Source organism: Vanellus vanellus, assembly GCF_965231255.1.
Source record: "Vanellus vanellus genome assembly, chromosome: 19".
Taxonomy (NCBI): domain Eukaryota; kingdom Metazoa; phylum Chordata; class Aves; order Charadriiformes; family Charadriidae; genus Vanellus; species Vanellus vanellus.
The window spans coordinates 9,018,171-9,044,014 of NC_138924.1; the positions used below are offsets into that span (position 1 = coordinate 9,018,171).

Below are 25,844 nucleotides of genomic sequence, written 5' to 3' on the forward strand. Positions count from 1 at the left end.
ACTCACGGTATTGTTTGCTTTGAACTTGGTTGCTGAAGGCTGCCGAGACCAAGTGGCTTTGGCTGTGTATTGATGCTTAAAATAGCAACTCCGATGCTCTCTTCCTTGGAGAGCGGGTCTGAGATGCCACCCCCAAGCGAAAGGGTTGCGGTGGAGGTCTGAGCGTTCGCCTTGGTGCTCCGCTAGAGCTGCTGCGGCTGTTGTCCGAGCCGGCATCTGAAAAACTAGCCCTGGGAGAGGGGAAGGGGATCAGAGATGTGTCGAAGCAGCGTACAGCTCGTTGGGGATTCAGGGTTGTCCTGCTGCCTGTCTGCGTTGCTCCGTCGTGCTGCGTGGCGTGTAGGACCCCCCCAGGCTCCTTGCAGCCCACCCGCCGCACTTTGCCTCCCAGCGGTTCCGTGTGCGTAGATCCCAAGTTGGTTTGAGATGATCCAAAGACTGAGTAAGTTTTGTGAGACTGCCTTGGCTTTGGATACGAAGGAGGGTAACGGCTTTTTTGGAGAAACTTTTTGTTGGCTGGCTGAATCCTCAGCTCTTCTTTTGGATGCAGCAGCTCTGCCTTCCCCGGGAGCTGAGGCAGAGGAAGGAGCAGTTATCATTCGTGCTGAAGCAAAGGGAAACACACCGATTGGCACCTGTAGAAGAATTTCAGGTGGACTTTTTTTTTTTTTTTTTAATAGACCTATCCAAATCTCAGAATATGCGGGACAGTTGCTGCTGGCTTAATAACCGACTTGAGTAATGTGCCGCGGCCGTGGTCCGGGACCGAGTACAGAGACTATAGTTCAGTATGTTGAAAGGAGCATTCTTTAGTCCTTTGGTTTGCGCTTAATGCACGTGCCTTTAAGTGGGAGAGACGAGAAAACTATTCTAAAAGGTGGCCGGGCTGGAGCCAAATGAGAAGGTAGGTGGTGGTGTTCGTTTCTGATGTAGTTGTCGCTGCAGCACGTTTGTGCGTTCATTTTCCTGATCGAACGTGCTATACGCAAGCTGCCTGACGCTAACAGATAAAGCGTTAACTTTCACGTGATTCAGAAGATATTTCAGAGGAGGCTTTCTTTTTCCCCCTCTGGAAAATGAATTATAAAACGTTTCCAACTTTTATACTTTTATTATAACGCAGCTATGTTCCAGCAAAAGCTCCTGGCGGATAGTTTGCTCGTACGTTTCCAAATGAAGATGTGTTAAATTTATTTGCTGCAGGAGCTTGTAGCTCGCGCTGTAACCTTGGTCATGGGACTGGATAGAAAAACAGAGGGATAGAAGCCCACTTAACAGCGGGAAACAAAGTGGAGCTGGAGCTGGAAATGTTATCAGACTGAGAAGGCAAAACGTGTTGAATTACTTCAGAAGTCGGATTTTGGACATGTGATTTTGGACATGTGGCTTCACTCATGGAATCCACGTGTAGTTCACAGTGGTGGTGTGAGGTCGGGGGGCACCGTGGCTGGCTGAAGGGGACCGGGTGCCCCTAGAAGCATGCGGTGAAATGGCACGGAAATCCAGGCGAGGTCCCTTTCCCGTGGGCGACCCTCTTTCCCTGCTAAACCTGTGCCCTCCCTCCTGCGCCTCGAGAGAGCCGTTCCTCCTGCGGGTGGGTGGGAGGCCGAGCTGCCCACCCCGAAGCAATCAGCAAAATACGCCTCCTGTTTTCCAACAGGATAATATCCTGCTAATTCCGTGAGGGGTTCAGGCAAGCGCTCAGTGTTCTATATATAATGTTGTGTATTTTTTATTTAGACTTGATGACGGGCGTGGAGGTTTCATTTTCCAGCTCTAAATACGTATTGATCAGGAGTAAGTTCTATATATTTTTCCACACTCAGTGCGTCGAGGTTTATTGCAGTAACCTTAAACCTATTCATAGTTCAGATTACGGAGGTGCTTTCATAGAATATCCCGATCAGATTCTCCCGGAGTGTTATTGTAAAATGGATACTGAAACCCTGGTCCACTCAGGTCAAAAATCCCAACGTGGTACGTTGACTTTTGATGCGCTGATGATATTTTCTCTGTGAGAACAGAGCTCCCCCGCTGCCCCAGCCCAGGGGCTCTGAGGAACAACCGTGTATTTCTTAGAAGGTGAAAGCTGAATGCAGATTTTCTTCCCACTCTGACCTCATTTCTTTTGCAGGCTCTGGAAGAAGCCCAGAAAGCCATTCAACAGCTCTTTGGTAAAATTAAGGATATTAAAGACAAGGCTGAAAAATCTGAACAAATGGTGAGCAGCAGTTTCTCTCTGGCCTTTGAAAGGGAGGGGGACACCAACTTTGGCTTCCAGTTCTCATCAAGAAGAGAACAGTTTTGTCTTTGCTCCCGCTGACTTCTTGGTAGTTTGCTGTCAGCCACGTGGTGAACCTGTACCCTCCTCCCTCTGTTAACATGGCTGTAGAGCTAACATGCCCGTAGTCCCGAAGGGAGGAGAAAGCCCTTCTTATCTCCTTAAAATTTGGTTGCTGTGGCTTGACGTTTAACCAGACTCTTGTTTGTTCATTCACTAGGTGAAGGAAATCACACGGGACATCAAGCAGCTGGATCACGCCAAGCGTCATCTGACCACCTCCATCACCACCCTCAATCACCTGCACATGCTGGCGGGGGGGGTGGATTCGCTGGAGTAAGTATGTCGGTTTGTAGCGGTACTCTGACGCCACTGCCCAGTTCTCAAAGTGTGGTGCAGCGCTCTGCGATAGGTCCGTGCGAGCTGCTTGTTTTTCTGGAGGGAGGTTTGCTTAATAGGTTGCAGCGCTGATTTTTGCTGGCAGGTCCTTTCTGTGCCGTGCTGAGGGACCTGCAACCGATGTTGCTGGACTTAAGGGTTTGCAGCATCCATTGCTTGAATCGCTGTGTTGATCCTGGGTGATAAGGAACGAGTCTGGCTTCATTAAAGTATAAGACAGTCTGTGCAGTTAGGTATCCTCGTTAGGGATGTGCTCTTCGGGGATTCAGGGGGATTTTGATCAGCCTCATGCCTTAAACTGGAATGAGGTCTCTTCTTCAGAAAGGTCCACTCTAGTGCTGAGAATGAGTTCAAAGAAGCCCTGCAGCTTGTACTGTGTATGAAGTGGGGTTAGATGTTTCCAATAATCCTTTGTGGGTTTTTTGATGTGCTTGAGGAGCACACAGGCTAGGGAAATCCGGTTTTTTACATACTGCGTCTGTGAAGTTGCGAGACCCGGGCACAGCCTGTTCTTGGATTGTAGCAAATTCTGCACGAACACTGGCTTCTTGAAATGTTCAGAATTAAATTTTACTTAGGCTGCTGTCTCCATTGGAATAATCCTAAAGGATGAAATAAAGATAAATAAATTTGATTTTTTTTTCTGTCAGTTCCCTGTGAAAGTTATTAACAGGAAAGTCAAGGCTAATAGCTTTCCAGCATAATGATTCTCCTCGCTGTGAAGCTTTAACTCACGCTTTGTGCGTGATGATGAATGGCTTAACTCAGGTCATTACAGTGAAGTAACATTTACTGCCTCCGGACCCATGCCGGGAAGCGGATGCATTCAGTAGTTTACATGTTCTTTGCCAAGTGTTGCTTTTGACATTTATGTTTTTTGAAGCATCGTTAGATATCTGCCGGGTTGGTTTATTTTAGCATCAGTTAAGTGAAATTTTAATGCTGCATTGGAATGTTAATGAAGAGTTGTGTATTTTAGAAAAATAAATGTCAATGGGGACCGGCGTGACCCAGTGGGGATGAGGTAACCTGTGGAATTACCACCCAGGATTTTCATTGAACCTGTCTTTGTAAATCTTTAATTTCCTCTACAGGGCTATGACCAGGAGAAGACAATACGGGGAAGTTGCCAACCTTCTCCAAGGTGTCGTGAACGTGTTAGAGCACTTCAACAAATACATGGGGATTCCGCAGATTCGACAGCTTTCGGAAAGGTAAAATGATCAAAGCCTGAGCACTTGTATGCCTTCTGGGAAGGAAGGTTAGGAAATGCCTTAGGCAGAATCAGTTTCTCAAGGGTGTAAAGGCTGGGCATGGTCCTTTGAGCTTCTTTCCAGCCAAAACAAACAGGTTAAAATTGGACACGGTTTGCTCAAATCTTGAGCAGCCTATTCTGTTTGGTAAAGGTAATCGGTACGGATGTAATTCATGAATTATCCGTGCTTCTCATTGACTGGCTTTTAATTTACCTTACCTGGAGTAATCTGTGGAAGTGCAAATTGGTTTATGTGATCTTCACGTGCAGGTGTTTGCGGTGAACCCTGAGCTGATGCTTTCTCAACCTCAGTGAGACCGTCCAGCAGCCTGGCACGAACCACAAATACATGCGTTAACGTACTGGTGCTCGGGGCCCCTTTCTGCCCGGTGGTGTGCCTTACTGCTGTCAAATTGCTGTCAAACTGCGTGGTTGCCCAAGGGTTTGGGCGGGCAGGATTTCTTTTTGTGCATTTGCCAAACTCGGTTATTCGGAGCACCTTGAGTTTCTGCTGCCAAACCCTGCTGCCGTTGCCCAATTCCGCTGAGAGTTGAGGCTTATAGCAAATCTTCCCAACATTGGACGCAGAGCACCTGACTGCTCTAAACATTTATGCTGAGCTTGTATAGTCTTGATATTCTAACACGGAGTTACACGTTTAAATTTAGTGAGTTTTGGCGCAGCTCCAACGGCGAGCGCCCGCTCTTCTCGGCAGCAGGAGGTGAAGGCTCAGTGGTGCCTCAGCCACCAGCTCTCGCAGGGTCTCGGCTTCCTTGGGGACGTGACAGCTGGGTGTCGAGGGAACGAGGCCCTCCCTGCTCTAGGGGCCGTTGCTGTCCCTGCCCCAAAGCCCTGGCTTTCCTCCTCTTGCATCACACGCGGGGTGTTTGCTTAACAGCCCGTGGTCGCGCTGAGCGCAGCTCAGGGGTGAAAACAGCCTACTAACGTTAGGGATGAACCTTCTTAATGATAGAACCGTACCCGATAGCGTTTCTTCTCAGTGTGGAAATTGCGAATCCATCAGCGCCATCCTCCTGATGCCCGAGATGACTTTGCGCGTTACGGAGGTACTCGAAGGAGCCTGCCAGGCACGCTAATTAATTTTTTTGGTGACTCCCTTTGCTAAGACAGCAGCTGGCTGCCTGTGCTGTTTAGTGATGGAAACAGTGCTTGAGTGATTTGTTTGTAACATTTTCGTGTAAATCTGTTGGACTTTATGGTATAGATACCTCTTCCAGAAAACCCAGATGGAATCAATGAGACGAAGCAAAAGAAAAATCCACCCTAAATCAAGAGAGAGAGAGATGGGGCCTTGTTTTAACAAAGCATTTGACCATAAGCATTTGCTTAAATGAACATGAACATCAAGGAAATATAAACATATGTCAGTGCTTTTCTGAATTTAGGCAGTTGTCTATTCCAACCTCATGCTCAGAAAGATAGCTCGCTTCATTTTCTTCCGGAGCGGTAATGCCCTTGGGCAGAAACCTGCTGTCTTTGGCCATTTTAGGGCCAAATATCATTTAAGCCGTGGTCCAGAATTCTGGCTGGTTTTCCCTTTCTGATGGATGATTATTTAATACTTTTGTGGTTGCTGATAATTATAGAAAACAATTCATGCTGCTGCTAAAAGGCACCGTGGTTTCGAGTCACGCCAGAGAGACTGGCAAGGACGTGGAGGAAAACTTCTTTTGTTCTATTCTCCCTTCGAGATAAGGATCTGAAAAGCTCAAGAAAGTCTGTTTGACCTATTTTTAGAACGGTCTCGGCAGGGTTTTCCTTCCAGTGTTTACGCAGGGAGAGCCGCACCATCTGGTAGCGATAGAAGCGGCTGCTTGTGGGGCGAAGGGAGAGCTGCACCCGGGGGGGCTCCTGCCGCGTCTTTCCCGCTTTGCCATCCGGGCGGCAGATTGCCGCAGGGGGGTCTACGGCACGGTGGTACCTGCTTGGGAGTTTGACTACACGTGTATGTGTTAGGGCCCAATTTGGAGTTGACGTTTCTCCCTCTTTGCTTGGAAATACTTTTCGTGACCCACGAAACATCAAAGGGAGTTTGCCTCCCAGCGTTATTTTTAGACTGTGAAATTGCTGGGGTTTGATCTCTCATGAATTTCGTTTCGTGGTACAAGCGAAGCCTCTCGGATGTTTGCGAAGGCAAGAAGTGCTTTAGTAGACGTTGGCACAGACCTGTGACAGTAACCCAAGTCTGTTATATACAATAAGTCTATTATACGCGCTGCTAAACGAGCAGATTCTGTTGCTTTCTTTAATAAAGGGCCTCTCTTTCTTGGTGTGAATGGAGTGAAGCCAAAAATGGGAAACCATGGGAAGGAGAAGTGCCTGCTTGGTGGTGTTGGATGTGCTCTTTGTCATGGGGTGTCTAACTGAGGTTCCTGCTCCTGGATGCTGTGCAAACTAATGATGTGGTTTTAATGCTGCTTTCCACCTGTTCTGCCCCTTTGAAAATAACCAAACAAAATCTCACTGGAAGTGTTCATTGGAAACCGGACCGAACTCTCAATTCATTGGCTTCTTGTGCTGATCCTGTTGAGTGTTGATATAAAAATGTCACAACTCGCATCCAAATGTAAATATTTTCCGAGTCGCGCTTCTAAAACAACTTCTTATATGGCCCATTGGGAGTTGTTTGTTGTAGTAAACAGCAGTATTTTGTTATCTCTCAACCCCCCGTCTGTTTTCTGTCTGTGGAGGGAGCGAACAATTAGTGGTCACAAACCCACCCATGAAAGTGGTCGAGAACGCCTAGCAGATAGTGGAAAAAAGCCTGGAAAGCATTTAGGAGGAAGATGATTATAAGTTTGCCACGGAAAAACAAGCTAGCTCAGCCCCTTTTTATCGCAGCGAGCTGCCAGGCGTAGGCTAAGATTTCTGGTAGCTTTGGCTAAAGGAATTGCGGTTTCTAGTAATTTAATGTCATTTGAAACATAACAGTGGGTTCTCTTGTTTTTATTTTTTTAAAGGCGCGGGAAACAAAGAACAAAAGCCACTAATAATAAAACAAAAGTTAGAGAAACAAAAATCCCTAATGCTGTTGTAACCAAAGGCTTCGGCACAGGCGCGCAGCCCCGGGAAAAGGCGATCCCCCGCTGCCGCGAGCCGGGGCGGCTGCTGCCGTAGCCCAGCACGCTGCCGGGGGGCAGTCCGGTCAGGGAAAGATAGCCTCATCGAACCCGCCTGAGAAGAGATCCTAAATCTGTTATCAGCTCTTATACACGTGCAGAAACGGTCCTTCAGCGGTGACCGCGAGTGAAGGCGGCCGTGGGGTCGAGGCTTTTACCGCTGCAGTTTCCATTGCACGAAGGTTGTTCTGAATTATTGAAAGGCTCACGCTTTCCACGGGGAGCAGTAATCTCTAGTGGCTGAAGCAAGTGCCTTCCTGTGTTCTCTGCCTAATGTAAAGAGATGGCGTAAGGGTTTTTCATGTCTCTGGGTGCATGCTCGTGGAAAAAAAATAATTGTGCATGTCTGTGCTTACGTAAAGAGCGATAGTTACTGGGAGGGCAGCGAGGCTCCCCGGCATTGCTCACACATACCTAAACCTTTGGCTACTTTGGCTACTTTGATGTCTCTGCCTTATCCCTATCTTATAAAATATGAAGAAGGAAAAAAAAAAAAAAAAAAGGCTAAGACTCACTTTCCCTGTTTGCTTTTGAGAGATTTTTAAGCAGGACATTTTTTTTTTTTTTTTAAATATATTTTTAACATCCCAGTTCAGCAAGGCATTCCTGCAAGTTTCTTAATTTAAGGATTTGAGAATCCCTGTTAAGACTATCCTTAAGTACTTTTCTGAATCGGAGCCTAAACCAACAAAGCCCGCGGACAGGGCTTTTAACTGCTCGACAGTGCCTCTTTTAAATTTGTTGAGTCTTTAGGAATCTGGCTGCGGCTCTTTTTGCTGCCTCCGCTGTAGCTGATCATAAGGAAAGAAGTTCCACAGCTAATACTTCCAGTTCTTTATACAAACTCATTCATTTGTGCGACTCCTAATACTAAAGGCTTCTTGTTTGTCGATTATTTAAAAGGTAAAATTTTTCAGTCCATGTTTCGTGACTTTTTTCTTCTTTTTTTCCTCGTTTTTCTCGAAGATCGAAGGGTTTGGGTCTGCGATACTCTCTCACGTGAATCACTGGTACTTGCTTGTGCAGTGTAAGCAGATTATACCTGTAGTTGTGGCTGCCGGGCTGGGTTCCTCCTTAGTGCTTAAATTTCTCACTCCTTTTTCAACATATTAGTGAATCCTTTTTGTTTCACAGTTGTGAAGGTGTTAATTGGGGCTCTGTACCTGGAAGAGTAGAGGAGTTTCTAAATATTCCTGTGAAGCAGAGAGCTTAAGCGAGAACTGTGTTTGACACTGCAGGCAGGAAGCTTTTCCAGCAAAATCCCCATAAATAAATCCTGGATAAGGCAGGTCATACATACAGTTAAATCACAGATATAAAGTTGTATTTCAACCATCACTTTTAAACCATCGCTTTACCCGCCTGGACGCCTTCCTGTGCAACCTGCTCTAAGGTGACCCTGCTCTGGCAGGGGGGTTGGACTAGATGATCTCCAGAGGTCCCTTCCAACCCTATGATTCTATGAAAGGACTAGAATTTTCCGCATTTGGCACCATTAAAGAATCTAGCCCATTCTCCAGCGTTGCCGGGTCATCTTGTAGTGTTTCGCTCCTAACAGAACCTCAAACGGGAAGATTAAAGCAGTAGATCATTCCCTGATAAGGTTGAGGAGTCTTGAACAACAACAACAACAAAATCCAAAGTCTTCTTCCCACAGTCTGAACCAACATTTTCACCAGCGTTAATGTAGCCGCTCTTTCTAACGCATCAATCTCAGTGGAAAAATCCACTGCTTTGAATGATCAGTTTAGACCTTAAAGCGTTTCCACTATAATAAAAAGTGATGGAAGAATTCGAGGGCTGCAGAGGGCTATACGTGCCTGGCTGTTTGTTTTGGCCCTTTCTAGTATGTGTAGGCATTTCCATTTCCCTAGAAGTATCAATTAAGCCGTATTGACTTTTATTTCTGGAAATGGGCAGCTTTATTCTCTCAGCTAAATAAAGAGCAAAATTGTGGTTTGTGCAAAACTTTTTCACCCGTTTCGTACCTTTGCTCTTTTATGCTTCTTAAGACGTGGAGGATTTATAGGATAAAACCGCAGCCAGCGGCGTTCGCATGGATGCATTTAAAAGTAGGTCAGTGCACCTGGAACTGAGAGAGGTTCACCGTGAAGATTGAGGCGTTGGGAAGTTTTTTATGTGTTAGAAATATACTTTTGTTAAAACGCGATCAACGTACATGAACGTAAAGATAAATTGATCACATTGGCATTAAAGGAACCCTGCTGATTTCTCAGCCGATTAACTGGCCCTTATTGAAATCCTAAATTGAAGCAAGGCAGGAGCATCTCGGATGTGTCCTGCGACAGCTCAGGGATCAGTGCTGGAGAGCCGGACTTGTCATCCCGGTGTCATTGAGGAAACAAATGCTCTCCCACTTTGGACAATACGGGTTTTCTTAACGCGGATGTTTTTCTTTAATGTGCTTTTTTTGTCCCTTAAAAACCTTTGTGTAGCTGTTAGCGTTTCAGTCCGCTCTGTAGTAATGTTTGCAGCCAACGAAACAAAGACGTCGTTGTGCCACCGCCAAAGCCCTCTCTTCCTCTGCGCTCCTCAGGGTGAAGGCAGCGCAGAATGAGTTGGGACAGCAGATCCTGGCGGACTTCGAGGAAGCCTTTCCTTCTCAAGGTACAAAGGTAAAGTTCTCACTTCCCCGCTTCCTCCCGTTGAGAAGTGTTGCTGAAAACTATTCAACGTAACTGTCATTGGGTTTAACCTTATTTTACATCCTGATTTGATATCTCTCCGTTTTAGGAATTATTTTAGAAAGCAAACGAGCCTCCCAAGCTGTAGGGTGCTAGCTGTATTTCTCACTGTTTCTAGCGAGTGAACGTGGGAGAGCCGTGACGCCCTTCCTCGCTCTCGCTGCGCGCGTCTGTTGCAGCGAGGTCCGCAAACCAGTCGAGGAACGCCCCGGGCAGTTCACGGGTGGCCCAGTAGACCAGAGCGGGGTTCCCTCGGCATCCCACCCAGGGTACTGGTTATTTGCTGGTCACAAAAGGTTCGTGTTGTGTTTAGGGAAAGCCAAGCGCGGGCTGTCTGTTGCCGTGCTGCCACCAACTTTGTCTCTGGTTTACTCAGACAGCACAGATAGACATCTGGGCTAGGGCTAGGGCACCAAATGCGCTTCCCCAAAATTATGCATCCAAATGTTTGCAAACAATGGGGGGGGGGGATAGGTGTCAATTTGAATTTATTTCAAAGAAAACGCTAGTTCTGTCTTCCAGAATACCAGCTCTGCTGGTTTCTTTGTAAAACTGCGAGTACAGAAATGAGAAAACTATTTGAAACAGATCCGTGATGAAGGACAAACCTCTGTCCGTGTGGCATAGCTTCAAAACAGCAGATTTTTTTAAGAAGCTTCTAAATTTTCTGTCTCCTCCACTAACATCACGGTATGCCAGTACAGACCGGCAGATGCTACTTTAAGTGTTGCAAGTTGATCACCTCTAGACTGCCTTTCCCCCCCGCCCCCCTTAATTTGGCCCTCAGTTTTGCAGAAAAGGGCCCGTTAATTCCCCCGTTAATTTGGCCTCGCAGTTTTGCTTGTCCCTCTTGTCAGCCTCTTCTCTTACCTGTTCCGCAGAGCGTGTAGGCCCAGGCAAGGCTTTGCGGAAGTGACGGGACAATGGTTCTTTCTGTAGATGGAGCCGGCTGCCCTTCTGCGGTAGGGCGCTTCCCCGCTGGTGAGCCACCGAACAGCTTTAGGCCGGTGAAATGGAAGCAGCTCAAGGAGAAGGACGCCTCAGTGATGACAGAGAGTAGCAGCAGAACCATCCAAAAGAGAATCATAACGGGAAAGGATTAAAAACAAGATAACCTGGATGCACAACAATTTACAATCACCCGTTCACGTATTTAACCTTAAATTTGTTCCTGTTTATTTTGACAGAGGCCTGGTGGACCCAGCAATGTCCTGCGTGATGCATGTCTAGTCGCCAATGTCCTGGATCCCAGAATCAAACAGGAAATCATCAAGAAATTTATTAAACAACACCTCTCAGAGTATCTGGTCCTTTTCCAGGAAAACCAAGATGTAAGGGGAGCTTAGCAAGCTACATTTGGATTTTGCATGTTGCTTTGCCGGCGTTCACAAAGTTCACGTTTCCACGGGTTTTGGTGGTGAAGTGTTTTTAGGCCGAGGGCACGGAAGCAATGACTTGTGGGAGCGATAGGGACCTGTGGATGAGTTGGGAGGCAACATCGTCTCTGCCAGGGTGACGTAGAGACCTCGGTTTTATAGATCAGCACTGGAAATGTTTTCCCCTCCTATAGTAAATAAATAAATTCAATTTAGGTATACTTTCTGCCCTGTAAAGGGTTGAAAAATTAAATTCTGAAAATTACAAACCCAAAAACTTTAAAAAACAACACCACCTCACCCCAAACAAACAAACAAACAAACCCAAAATGCCTAAAAAAGGGGAAGGGTATTTCCAGGAAGTGGATTAATCTTTGTAGCTAATTTTTAAACTTCCCATCCTGATGCTAACAGCTTTTTAAAAATTTACTGTAATCATCTTGGATTTGAAAAAAAAAAAAGGAAAAACCAAACCCAACTTTGGATCAAAAAGTATTTTAACAATTTTGAAATTTTGACAGTTGGTGACAAAGAGGAGAAAAAGGCTAAGAGGCTTCATTTTTAATTGCATTTTTCCCCTCAAAGTTTTTTTTGATTAATCTTTCTATTTTTGACCAGAAAGTACTAATGGTTGGGAGGAAAAAATCCATCCAGCTCATGTGAGAATTATTTAGAACTTTGTGGGTCCACAGACCCCAGAGCTTGAAAACCAGCTGGCTGTGAGAACCCAGCAATTGCTGGGTTTTCATCCCACTGTTGACTTTAATTTCTCGGCCTGCGAAACAAAGAGGGCGGGATCAAATGAATTATTATTGGATTGAGTCTTCAGTAGTACCTATGTGATTTGGGAGTCCCGCTATCCTCATTTTCAACAGAACTTGCTCTCTTAATTGGCACAAGAGAGGGTTTTCAGTCTGGCGTGTGTTTAAGCACTTTGAAGAGTGCCTGTTAGCATTCGCGGTATTATTAATAGTGGTCGGGTTAGCTGTGATCGATAGCCCAAGCTGCTCCGCGAAACTACAGCAGCGCAGTTCAGCAGTCAGGCTGAATATTAGCAGCTGCTGCTCTTAAAGGTGACGTTCTCCATCTTCTTCAGGTGGCCTGGCTGGATAAGATTGACAGGCGCTACGCCTGGATAAAGCGTCAGCTGGTGGACTACGAGGAGAAGTACGGGCGCATGTTTCCCCAGGAGTGGTGCATGACGGAGCGCATCGCGGTGGAGTTCTGCCACGTCACGAGGTGAGCGTCTGGGGAGCTCTCGGTGCCTCCCAACGGAGTCACCTTCCTTAAAACAAAAGGTTGGCTTGTTTTTTGCCAAACTGATGATATATCCATAGGACTTTCAAGGCAGTCTTCAAATATCTATGTAGAATTGTCCGTGATTAAAAAATTGTCCATGATTTGACAGCCTGAGAGAGTTGGGGGTGTTCAGCCTGGAGAAGAGAAGGGTCCGGGGAGACCTTATTGCAGCCTTCCAGTGCCTAAAGGGGCTACAGGAGAGCTGCGGAAGGACTTTTTATAAGGGCATGGAGTGATAGGATGAGGGGGAATGGCTTCAAACTGGAAGAAGAGAGATTTAGATTAGATATCAGGAACAAAGTCTTGACTGTGAGGGTGGTGAGACTGGCCCAGGTTGCCCCGAGAAGCTGTGGCTGTCCCATCCCTGGAGGCGTTCAAGGCCAGGTTGGACGGGGCTGGGAGCAACCTGGGCTGGGGGGAGGTGTCCCTGCCCATGGCACGGGGTTGGAACTGGATGATCTTCAAGGTCCCTTCCAACCCAAACCGTTCTATGATTCTATGATTAAAAGCGAGTGAAAACCCTGAGAAGTATCACTAAAACCGCACGTACTGTTGAGAGAGTGGGATAACAGAGGTAAAAATCAGTGATGTCAGAGGTCAGGTGAAATGGCGTGAGCTGACTGTGGTTGACTGCCTCAGACTGTGCTCTTTGCCCGCCGGAGATGGGGCACCAGAGGGAAGTGCCAGCTGGAGTCCCAGTAGCACCAGTGCCTGTGTTCTGGGGCCCCAGGCAGAGACGCTGCGCTTGCCAAGGTTTATACTGTGGGCTTTCCTGGCTGCAGCGGTGCGCTGGGGTGTTAGGAGATGGGGTCCTGTTACCCACAAAGCTCTCAAAAACTGTGATTACGTTTGAAATATGATCCGTAAAGCAGTTTGTTAGAGAGCATCTTAGGAATTAGCTTGAATTTTATGGTGAAAGTGTCTCTGGGGAATAGACTGAATTACAATCTTAGGTTTCAGATCTTTCTGTTTATAGAAAAGAACATTTGTTTTTTCTGTTTTCACCCTCTCTCTTTCAGGGCAGAGCTTGCTAAGATAATGCGCACAAGAGCAAAGGAGATTGAGGTGAAACTGCTTTTGTTTGCAATTCAGAGGACAACCAACTTTGAAGGACTTCTGGCTAAACGCTTCTCAGGTTGCACTCTAGCTGATGGGACGGTGGTAAGGGGATTTCCTTGGGGGAGCAATCCTTTAGTCCACAGCTGCTTTGGGAGAAAAGAAGACTCCCTCTTGCACATAGCTACGGTTGTGGGAGACTGCAGAACGTGTCACCTGCAGCCACCTCTTGGGCCGGCAGGTTAGAGTGTTTAGCGTGACTGCCCTTAGTGGGTTGTAATTGGGCAGGTGATTCGTGATCTTGCGGAGTGTGGTCGAGAGGATGGCACAGGGCTCACAGGAAGGAAGGTACGCTGATCGTGTACTTTTTTGGTTCTCCTGGGCCCTGTGCTGTTTGCAGCTGAAGCCGCATTGCTGTGGAGAACCACAAAGTAATTATGGCGTGGTGACCACATTATAATGTTTGTTCTCTGCGTGTCGATGACACGTTATGACTAAAAGTCCCTTCTTCTCTTCATTTCTAGTTACCACATGTTCACCGCATGGTACCAACTTTCAATCCCACATTGTCTGTTGGGTTGGTCTTACTTGCAGGGGCATTGGTACCTTCTACTTCTCCGTGTCTCATTTGGTAGACTGTAAAGGCAGAGGCAAGAGAAACAGCTCGGTGAATATTTCTGGGGTCATCTCTGTGCTTTTTCTGCCCGAAATCTCAGCCAAGAGCTCTGTCAGCCAAGTGCCCTGGCAGCACAAAGGCCGTGTGTGGCTCAGAAGCCACTGGTTTGAGGTTGGCATCTCTGTCCAGCTGGTGTCTCGAAGCCTACTTGGATGTGATAATTCAGCCTACGAGGCACGCTGGCTGGACCCGCTTGTAACGTGCTGTGGCTCAGTAGGTGCCGCTAATTAAAAAGGGGAAGTCCTGTAAGGTTTTCCTTCTGGCTGAATTTAGATCTCTCAAGAATATGGCTTTATTTCTCTGACAAATTTCATACAAAGTTTGCAGCTTTCATTGCATTGGCTGCGCTGGGTTGTTATCCATTTGGAGGAGGTAGGCACCGAAGCTGTTGTAACTGAGAAAAACAGAAGGGGAGGAAGAAAATCCTCTCTGTCCCCCTTTCTGAGCTGCCTAGAGGCTATGACAAGTTGGCTCTCATCATCTGACCTGTTTTATACGCAAAATCAAGGCCATAATTGTAAATGGCTGTGTGGCGAGCGCGCAGTGGGGACAAGCAGTCTGGTGGGAGCAGTCACGCAGGGTCTACTGCGGCGGCAGAGCTTTGGGGCCTGCTGGCACGGGTCCTCCGGGTGGACACCACACGCTTTGGAGTGTGTGGAAATTCGGCGCTAGTCAAAACGCCCCTTGCAGGGACGGTTGAGGCAGGGCGGGTGAGCGCGGGCGCGGGAAGCGCGGGCTGTGAGAGGCTGCTGAAGATGCGGCGTGCCGGTGGAGCCATGGCGAGGGAACCAGCCTTCAGCCCTGTAGTAGGAAGGAGCGGGCTCTAACCTTGATGGAGGGGCACCGCCGGGGACTCTGCTGTCACCTCTGTGCCTGGAGAGGGCAGATTGCTCTACATACAGGGCTTTGAAGCAAAACATGGATGCAGCTGTGTGCCGGAGGGGACAAAACAGCCTGTTCTCTAAGGAGCTTCCTCTTTTTCAACAGAAGAAGCCAGAAGTGCCACCTCCCTCCACCAACCCGTTCCTGGAGGATGAAACTGGGGCAGAGACAGATGAGATTGTGATCGAGAAAAGCGATACGGACAAAGTAAGTCTTTGAAGTTCTCCAGTTGTCAGTGAGGCGGTCTCTGTGTCAAAATCTCTTTTCCCATGACATTGATATGAAAGGTTTGTTTTCACAGCAATTAATTTAGCGCAGTTTTGATCCTCTGTGCAGCATACAGGCTCCCAGTACGACCATGGTTTGCTCTGGCTCACTTCACTGAAACCAAAGCGATCTTTATTTCAGTTAATAGTGTGGAGACAACCGTGCCACGTGAGAGCGAGTTGGATTCTGTTCTAGCCCATGCAGCAACAGCTCAAATGTAACTACAGGAGTTCTGTCGCAGAAAGAGGAACCAGCACAGTAGGATGTTCACATCCCAGAAGAAGCTCCCACTGCAAACAGTTGCAATTCCCGTTTTGCCTTGTCAGCCGAGCAAACTAGGTCTGGAGTCACCAGGCAACTCATTGAACTTTCTCAAGTGTCAGTTTTAGACTTCTCACTCCAAATATGTTACTTCTGGGATTTTTATCTCTGTAGTGCTTTCCATCCATTACCTCTCCAAAGCGGGCAACGCCTGACCACTTGTAAAAGCACCGGGTTTCCAAAGCCCTCTGCAAACATTAAAGGAGTGAATAGTAAATGCGATTGTTTTAATTGGCACCGATATCAAAGCCTGTAAGCCCCGTATTTTCTACTTGCCAGACAGATGGTTTCTAAGCGTTCAATTGTAAGTTGCTTGGGGAAGGTGCCACCTTCTCGTTGGGGGGTGAGTTTACAGCCCTGTAAATGGGCTGTTTACAGGTGGTGTCCTCATGGATGACCCCAGGACCTACTCAGACCCGTTCGCCTGGGTAGTTTGTGGGCTGGCAGCTCTCCGACAGCACGGTTTGGTGTGCTGCATCCCCTCCAGATTTTCACAGGAGCGGGGCAGCCCTCTGCCTTCCGCCCACAGCAGAAGTCCTGAAAGAGAATGATTAACCAAAGCTTTGCTCTTTCCATTAGAATACAACTTGGACAGTTGGTATTGGCCAGACTGTATCAGTGATCTGGAAGACAGTTGGCAACTTGGGGAGACACCTGTGTGGTGTATTTTTTGTGAAGAGCTTGCTTTCCGCTCTCTGGAAGGGCGGGGGGAAGATTGGCTCTGAGGGGCAGTGCTGGGCTGAGAGGACATCCTTGGAGAAGTCAGTAGTGCGAGAAGGCAGGAGAAGAGAGAAATTGCAAAGCTTTTTTAAGCTGTTTAGGGCTGGTTTTGGTGAACAGTAGAATGCACTTCCCTGGCCAAAAGCAGCGCAGGTGCTTCTGGGACAGGAACCGCTCTGCTCCCTGTACACGTGGAGGCCGGTACGAAGCCGTCCATTGCGCTATCCCTTGACATGCCGGTTGCGGCGAGGTTGCCCTCTCTTTCTGGGTACACCCCGGGTTAATGCTGACAAGGCAGTGCTGGGCTCTGCCGCGAGGGCAGCCGCCTGCGGGCGCCTCTCTGCAAAACGGGAGCCCTGTAGGCTCCGGAGTTTCAGTTTCAAAGTGCCAACCGCTGGTGGTTAGTGCTGGTGAGTTCACCTCGGAGGTCTCATCTTCTGCTGTCACTAGCGGAAGAAGAGAAGGGAAGGGAAGAGTTGAAGATGAAGAGTTTTGAGGGGTAGAGCTCTTCCGAGACAGGAGTCCCGAGAATTCAAGACACTTGGGAGTGTAAGAGGGAGCACGAGAGTTTGGGGGGGGGAAATCCATGTTAAAAAAGAACCTCTTTAAGCGATCCTAGCAGTTCGATTTAATCTGTTTACTTTGGATAGTAATGAAAGGAAACTGGGCCAGCTGCAGACCTCCTTACTGTGACAACAGTAACCTTTTATTATTTCCATCAAACTCAAGGAGGAAATAGCTTAAACATCTGCAGCTTTTGGACAGGATTGCACGCTCAGAAGTACAGCTTCACTGCTACTGTTAAAAGATTTAGTATTCTCTCCACCAGACGTGCTGGGAGCAGCGTGATGCAAAGACACACGCAGAAAGCCAGTCCTGCGTTGGGAGTTGGCTCTTCCAGCCTGGCAAATCGTAAACATCGCGAATCTGCAACCTTGCCTTGGCGCTGCCATCCTGGAGACTCGGCGGCTGGAAGGATTCTGTAATTACCACCTATTGTTTTCCTCCCGGCTCCGATGAGCGTGTGCATCCGGCAGAAACGGGCAGGCACTGGCAGAGGGGCCGGGGCGGAGAATGCTGCGTCGTGGCTCTCTCCCAAAGCTGTAAAAACTTACATTCTCCAGTCACGCTCTTAGCGAGAAGGTTAATGAAGCCGGTCTCGTGGAGGTGGTCTGGTCTCCATAAAACCGTTCGCTCGCTTTAGGTTTGCAGCCATATGTTAGTATTCATTGTGTCTTCAAGTCTTAATTATTCCTGAGGAGTGCTTGCCTTGTCATTCTCCGCTCTTTCTGCAAAAGGCTTAGTGCCACCTCCTCTGTCATTTAGGAGAGTGCGTCCTTTAGGCACTCTTGTTTTGCTTTTCTTATGCTAAAAAAAAAAAAAAAAAATTCAGCTGGAAAAATTCATATCTTCATTGGCTGGGAGCTGGTCCTGGCTTTTTGCGGAGAGAGACAAGAATTCCATTCCGGAGTCGCTGCAGCCCTCTTTGCAGGCGGTGAAATACCGTCAGCTTGCCGGGAAGCAACAACAAAAATGGTCAGTTAAAAAAAAAAAAAAAAAAATTAAAAAATCTAGCTGTAGGGCAAAAATGAGCTTAAAGGCCCTGCCCAGGCTGGTACTTAAACATGCACAAATTTAAGCGTATGAGTAGTCCCAGTGGCTTCAGCGGGATGTGCTTGGCCACTGCATAGAGTGCAGTACTAAACTAAAATGAGCGTAAACCAGATGGCTCCCAAATGGCAAATGTGCTTAATGCTCTAAATGTGATTTTAAAATAGAAGTCTTTGCATCCCCAGAAACGTGTTTCACAGTGAAAGCAGTCCTGTAATGTTCCCTGTATAATTCCAGCTCCTCCTGTTCTGTATATCTAAATAAAATTCATCCAGATGAAGTCTGTAACTTTGAGTTATTATCCTTAATGTTCTAAAGCGTAGGGAGTTTTCAGTGTTGCTTCCAAATAACTGCTGCGTTTCATTTCAGAGGTGACTAGCGGAGTCGTCCTGCTGTTTGGAGGGTGCAGCCAGATTTTATTTACAAACTGCATTAAGATTCCTCTACAGCAATCCCTCAGCATGCAGCGTCTTCTCTTTAAGGAGAAGAATATTTCACGAGTGAAAAGATAATTCCTTGGAATACTAACAGCTCTGTAAGAGCAAGGGAAGACTTGGACACGCTGACGCTGTGTATCCTGTTGATTTCATGCCTTTGATTATTCGACAGTAAATTTGTGCGTTGTAATATTTCTAAAGACTTGGATCCTTCTGTGCTGTTGCATTACTGTTTCTTCTAGATCGTACAGGGCAGGTTTGAAACCAACTCTCTCAATGTTGTCTTACAGCCAAAGAAGCCAAAGGTCCCTGACAATCCTTTTCACGGCATTGTTTCCAAGTGCTTCGAGCCTCACCTTTACGTGTATATCGAGTCCCAGGACAAGTGAGTAACCAGCGCGCTCTTTTGGGTTTGTGTGCTCTTGAGTGCCTAGTACAGCTGGATTGTACTAGATTCTGTACTCAAGCTGCAGAAAATGAATTTCTGGAAAGTCTGCTTTCTGATTTCGTCAGGAGCCGTGTTCGTGGTTCGAGAGAGAAGCAAGTAGCGCCTTTGCTCGGGCAAAAATGAGCATTCAGAGGGCTGCGGATGTTGGTTTCATCTGTAATTGCACAGGCTTGCAGGAGTGATGCCCGCTGCCTTTCGACGGAAGAGGCTTAGCGTTTCGGAAATTGCTTCTGTTGCCTCTGCAATTCCCACTGCAGACATATGCCTTTCTTTCCTCTCACGTCTTCCACAAATAGTAGGTTTGCTTTTTTCTGTAAAATACTCATGTGGCTTTGTGGCAGAGGAATTTCAAGATTTTCTTTATAGAAATAAGTTATTTGAGATCCTTAGATGAAAGCAGCTGTAGATGAGCTGGCTGTAAGATAACATTATCACCGCTCACAGACCGGGACGTAGTCAGGGGCTTTAATCCCCGGAACCCTTCTTTGTCTTCCTCTTTGACTTGCAGCAAAATAACTCGAAAGAAAGGACCTTTCAGCTTAGAGCTCTGAGAAGTTTTTAGAGCTCTCGCCGCACTTTCTTCTGCACGTTGATTCACACCAGGATTTAAATAACATCTCTGTAGCAACTGCAGTGCCGGCTGGGAGAGCAGATAGGTGGAAAAGGTTCGATGCAGTCTTTAGTGCAGGTTAGTGGCTGGAAAGGAGAAAGGGGCGACTGCTTCGTGTAACTCATCTGTCTGTGCCCTTCTGCCTTCCGAGGACTTACGCGTGAGAGAGTGCATAACTCGAGGGTCGTGTTGTCCTGATTTTGTCCAGACTCCAAGATAGCCACCTTGAAAAAGGCTTCCCATGTCCCACCAACCTTTTCTGCTTAAAAAAGAAATAATAAAGCCTTGCACAGTGGTCTGTCATGCTGGGTTTAGGTTCTGCTCTGCAGTATAACAAAGGGAAACAGATATTTCCCCCCCGACCTCCGCCAACTGAGCACTAACTTGTTTGAATTTTTCTTCCCTTCCCACTGGGGGCCATTTTAATCCCCGTTTTGGTAATTCTACCCCACTGCGCTCCTCGCCCTTTCGGTTGCCTTTTTTTCCCCCCCTTTTCCTTTACAATCCTGAAATGTTTTATATTAGCTTTATAGCCACAGGCTGCAAGGAGTTCAAAGGAAAACTGCCACAGTATTCCCCATGCTGCCCCTGCCTGCCAAAAACTGCTTTCCTTTATGATTTTCTCTTTTCTTACCCCTTTGATTGAACTTTTGAGAAATCCGTTGCTGCTGTCTGAAAATGAGGAGTTGCTTAGATAATTAGTTGTATGTTTAGGCTCTGAATAGTAAGAGTAGTGTGACAGTTGTTCATCATTGCCTTAAGTCTATGGCAGAAGGCAGCCTGGACCTTTTCTCCTGAAAAAATTGTTTCCATACCCATTTAAAGAAACTAAGTGCCAAAATCTGTAGCAATTTAAGAGGAGACACCCAAAAGAAAAGCTTTAAAGGTGTTGCTCTCCACCTGTAGCTGCAGTGTAAATATCAGATTTCTTAACAGCGAAGGAGATTTCGTTTCTGCCCCTTTGGGGATATGTGTCTTTAGCTCTTCTTTGTGGTCTGTCGGAGCACCGGGAGCGTACCCGTGGGAGCTAAGCCGTTCTGACGGAGTAAAGGAAGAGCTCTGTCGGCTCTGCAGTGTTGAGGGTGTGCAGAGCTGAGGATAAGTGTGCTAAAACGCACGTGTGCATTCAGATTGTTCAGGAAACCGGCACTTTGTGGTGTGCGTTTGTGGCCTCACGAGCAATGGGGCTTCCAAAATACCCGATCCATGGAAACTGTCCTACAAGTGGTCCGGGTGTCATAACGCCATTGCCCTTCCCCGGTGCCCAACAGATACCGACTGTCCACATCACTGAACAGACTGAGTGAGCGCCGCGTTCTTCTCTCATGCTGCTGGGGAGCCGCCTGGTTCCTCTCGTGAGTGCCAGAGATGCAGAAAAATCGCTGAATAGGTTGAGTGAGAGGAAAAAGGAAGAGGAATATAGGAATGAAAGGATTTAAGGACCAAAGTAAAATTCTCTTTGTAAGATTTCGTTTCATATTTTCTCTTGGTTAGATTTGGAGAGTTCTTGCTCCCAATAAATGTGCTACTGTTAGGAAAAACCACATCTGTGCTACCAGAGAATTTGCTTGAAGCTTCTTTGAAGAGTCTACATAGAGAAAATGTTGATTTTCTGTAGCTCTCCTGCCTTCTTCGTGTCTCTTCACCCCAGTGCTTTTTTCTGCCAAATTCTTTGCGCTCCCATCGCACCACGCAGGTGGTGTTAGACTTCGTATTGTATTGGGGGCAGCTGAGACTTAACGTGAAGGTTTGATTGACATCAACTGAGGTGTGCGCTAATAATACATTAGTTCCCTTAGTGCACAATATCCTGATGTTTTGCTTGTATCAATCCCATGCTGAAACAAGAGCAGTCCTCATAGCCTGCCTTTGTCGGGCAGCGTGTCCAGGTTGGGATCAGAACAGGCACGAAGCTCTAGCGCAGCTCTCCCTCCCAGCCCTTTTGGACAGCTGCATTTGCTCCTGCATCCCAGTTGACAAGACCTTGGGGGACCGGGAAAACGTAGATACATTTCGCTTTGCCTCGGATAAGAGGAGAACATGTGGAGTAAGCATAAAGAAACAAAAGCCGTTGACATTCCTCGCTGCGCCTTGAGACTGAGAGAATGAAAAAGAGAGAAAAAAAAAAAAAAAGTGGCTGGTGGATGCTAAGAAAGCTCCGCTTTGTTGCCCAGATGGAGCAAAGCGCAGATGCAGAGGTGGAAATGCAGCTGTTCAGTTTAGGGGGACTTTTGACAAGGAGCAAGCCACGTCCGCTTTACTTGAGAACCCGAAGGAACGCTGCAGCTCGTAGCGCGCGTGAGCCCTCCCGCAGCAGCCATCTGTTTGGCTCTCCTGCAGCTACGGGGGGAGGTATGTTTTGCTTCACTGTGGTCGAACACAATCAATGCTTTGGTTCGGTGTTCAATTGCTCGTGCCAGCGTGGAGATTTATCGCATCGGTTGAGCAGCCTGATGTTTTTACAGTTCTTGTAACAACGCCGAGGAACTGTGTGCGTGTGTGGAATCGGAGCGGTGTAGAGTACTCCAAGCAGCGAGCAATGAGCATGAAAAAGGGGCTACTTGTCTTTGCGATAGGCTATGAGTCTGGCTTACGCCAAAGAGCCTTACTTCGTGATTTAAAGCCCTGGTATTGTAGGCACATTTCTGTAGATTAGTTTGCCCCGGCGGATCATCCCTGGTAGGAGCTCATCTGTTTTGGTGCGGCAATTTGTAAGTTTATCAGGGAAGAGCCAGGTCACCTTTGCCACTCGTGCAGCGTTTTGAATTCTTTGGTAAACCGGAATCAGAGCGTTTTTTCTCTTTCACAAGACGAAAAGAAAGAAAGGACAGAAACTGGGGAAAAGTTTTCATCGGTGGCGGGTTTTTTTCCCCTCCTTTCGTTGGCAGAGGTCAGTGAGAATGTGCAGAAGAGTCGCAGCCGCGGTGCCGGCGGTAAGGCTGTACCCATCCCGCGAGACCCTAATGCAGTCTCTTTGCGTGAACTCCCGTGTTGTGCCGGCTGCCCTGGGAGCTGGCCTAAGTTGAGGAGAACGTTTTAACTTGAAACTCTTTGTCAGGCTTTTAAAGGAGAGTTTTCATTTCTATGGACAGCATTGCAATTCCCTCAAATAAGTCTGTTGCTAAAAAATAATGGTAGTAAATTAACTATAAAGTAATGCCTTTTTTTCCTTTCTTTTTTTAAATGATAGTTCAGTTTCTTGTGGGAGTTACACTTCAGGTTCTTTCTTCTCCCGTTCTCCATCGGAGGATTTGGCTTTCTACTTAGGTACCCTGGCTCATGGCACGGCACAGCCGTTACAGCCTCAGCAGCGGAGGGGTGAAGGCTGTGCCGCGGGAAGGGGAGAGGTGGGCGAAATGGAGCCAAGAGCATAGAGGAAACGGGAATATAATATACATGAACTTCACAACTCCTTTTTGGTCAGCGGAGTGCCACGCTGTGATCTGAAATATCTATATATTCCTCAAAAGCCAAACTTCCTTGTGGAAGGCTGCGTGTATTTGTGTGTCCGGGGGAGGAGGTTTATTGCTGTAGTTGTCCTGGCAAAGGTTCCTCCACTCAGCTGAGCTCCGGTGTCGGGAGAGCTGGTCTTGGTTCCTGACACGGATGAGCTGTCTCTGGAGGAGTTGGACCAGAGGAACTCCCCGAGATCAGATGACTTCTTTGGTCCTGTATTGATGGTTCTGGCCCCCAGCCATGCCGAAAAGCCTTTCTGTTGTGATGAAACGGTGGAGTGAAGTGTGTTGTTGCCTAAAACCCAAAATATTTGAGTAAGGACCAGGTTATAATGAATCACTTGAGACAACAGGAGGGCTTTTTGCGCTTTTAGAAAGAGTTTAAGTAGGAAGTGCACTTTGCGCTCGTGCTAAATAAAACTTCTTTAAAGGATGTGAGAAGTTGTACGAAACCAGGTGGTATCCAAATGGGACCAAGAAATGGCAAATGGCACACCATTTTGAGCACACCCCTTTAAAAGCCGTATTCCCCGAGGTCTGCTCCGGAGGCCGCCGATATGGGAAGCCCGACTGTTACTCTTGCCGGTGCCAGGAACGAAACTTGAGCATAAGCTTTATGCACTTGCATCAGATGTGCTGAACCCGGTCCTGGCAGAGTTGCGAGCTTTTATACGCGACTGGAGAACAGATTGAAGCTGCCACTAAAACTCTCGAGTACAAAAGGCCGTTACTCATCGGCCCAGTCCTCGTTATTGTATGAGCTTTGTGCTGAGAGGGGTGGAGATAAGAAGGGGCTGGAGTACCCGACTGCTGAAGTCTGAGGGTGTTTGGTGGCGTCACAAGACGGGGCATCTGGATGGAAGTGTTATTCTCTCTCTTCCCTCTATTTCCTCCCCCAACATACTAATATATCCTTCTATCGTTCCCCCCCATCAGAAATCTCGGCGAACTGATTGACAGGTTTGTGGCTGACTTCAAGGCTCAGGGTCCCCCCAAGCCCAACGTGGACGAAGGAGGAGCCGTCCTGCCCAGCTGTGCTGACCTCTTTGTGTACTACAAGAAGTGCATGGTGCAGTGCTCCCAGCTCAGCACGGGCGAGCCCATGATAGCCCTGACCACCATATTCCAGAAGTACCTTCGGGAATACGCCTGGAAAATTCTGTCTGGAAACCTGCCCAAGTGAGTTTCGCTTCCCAAATGCCCGAGCACCGTCTGGTGAGACATTCCTGTGAGGAGCAGACGCTTTGTAAAGATGATTAATAAATACATACTTGTGAGCGCTTATGTTTCACTGCCAAAGAAACCACGTAGCGGCAATGGGACTGCATTTACTTCACGATTTTCTCAAAAGTTTGGTTTGTTGCACTGGGAAACAGCAAGAGACCAGATGGACAGTCACAGGACTGGTTTTGGTTTAAGGGCCCCTGGAGGATAGCTTCATATTTGGCCTTGATTAGCAGTCAGATTTACAGTTTCTTGAAGTTCCTTTCGAAATGCCAGCCCAGGTCCCTTCAGAAAGGTCTGGCTTTCGGAATTGCACTTCCCCTGCCACTTGGGTGACAAAGTTGTCCCGTGCTTCTTAGCTGCCTTAGCTCAACATTATATATATAATAATTTATAACGAAGGTGGCTTATTTGTGTGATGCTAAAGTGCTTACCTGTAACGCCCTCAGCTCTGTGACATTTTATATATGTATGAGCAAAATATGTAGATGTAAACCCAGTGAAAATAAAGGAAATCGTTACGGGTTTACACCAATGTGGGTAAGTACCGGCTAAAGGAGCTCCGTGACATATTGCCAGCCTTGACTACAGATAACTTTGTACGCTATTGGCCATCTTCAGTTTGTTTCCCTTGTAAGCCTGGGAGCAGCAGAATGAATTTCTGAAACCAGTAGAATCTTTTACAGATGGAAGGGGAAAGGGTTACATCCAGACAAGTGGAAAGATAAATTTAATGTGCATTCTCCATCAGACCTCAGTAGCATTCTTTATACGCATTTTTTTGTGTGCTCCATTTTTGCTCTCCAAGATAAATATCACTGTCCTATTTTTTTAATGGGTTTGGATTATAGAGAGTTGAGAGGTAGGGAATTTCCTGACTCGAAACTGTTCTGAGTCTTTCTCTGTTGATACACAGCCGTTAATCACTGGAAGAGGGTGGAAAGAAGCCGCATCTTCTATAATTTACTGTGTTGATACCATCAGTTTTTAAAGCAGATTACCAAAGTTTCAAATGTGTGTTGACATCTGTTTAGCACTGAGAAGATAAATATGACAAGCTGCCCGATAGTTACTGAGATTTTTCTGTAATCTTTAATTAGATTTTGAGTAACTGGCAGTGAAGGTGAAGTTAGCCGGGGAAAGCTGTGTTCCACTTGCATCCTAATCTACCGCGTTGTGAATGAGTGAGTTGTCCTTTGCCTGAAGACTTCGTATCAAGTTCCGTTGGTCTTTCTGAAAGTTATTCCTCAACTAAAATAGCAGTTGTGGGTTTGATGTAGAATGACACTGACCTGTGATGCACTGGGCATTGGACTTTGTGGTTTTAAGGGCTTTTCATGGCATTGAAATCTCGTAGTAATTTTTCAACGCGTGTGTCTGTACACTCGAAAACCTTACAGGTTTTGTCTTTTTTTTTTTTTTTCTTCCAGGACGACTAGCAGCAGTGGTGGGCTCACCATCACCAGTTTGCTGAAAGAAAAGGAAGGCTCTGAAGTGGCCAAGTTTACTTTAGAAGAACTCTGCCTCATTTGCAGCATCCTGAGTACTGCGGAGTATTGCTTGGCGACCACCCAGCAGGTGAGCTTTCCTCTGCAGCGCCTCTGAGCCGGCACCCAGCGGCAGCCCCTCATCCGCCGCGAGATGCTGCGCTGCTCCCTCTTCAGGGACAGCTGGCTGTGGAG

General features: G+C 47.1%; 1 protein-coding gene across 1 annotated transcript in view; it reads left to right on the forward strand.

The window, feature by feature from the left end:
* VPS53 (VPS53 subunit of GARP complex) overlaps positions 1-25,844 on the forward strand; it is a gene marked incomplete at its 5' end in the record, with an annotated part of 70,246 nt that overhangs the window by 18,315 nt on the left and 26,087 nt on the right. The window contains 11 exons of the mRNA XM_082493082.1: positions 2,135-2,221; positions 2,502-2,617; positions 3,775-3,894; positions 9,633-9,711; positions 10,968-11,111; positions 12,253-12,395; positions 13,475-13,616; positions 15,175-15,276; positions 18,716-18,810; positions 23,875-24,117; positions 25,593-25,740. Of these exons, the coding sequence (XP_082349208.1) occupies positions 2,135-2,221; positions 2,502-2,617; positions 3,775-3,894; positions 9,633-9,711; positions 10,968-11,111; positions 12,253-12,395; positions 13,475-13,616; positions 15,175-15,276; positions 18,716-18,810; positions 23,875-24,117; positions 25,593-25,740 (1,419 nt within the window). The remainder of the gene's footprint in view (positions 1-2,134; positions 2,222-2,501; positions 2,618-3,774; positions 3,895-9,632; positions 9,712-10,967; positions 11,112-12,252; positions 12,396-13,474; positions 13,617-15,174; positions 15,277-18,715; positions 18,811-23,874; positions 24,118-25,592; positions 25,741-25,844) is intronic.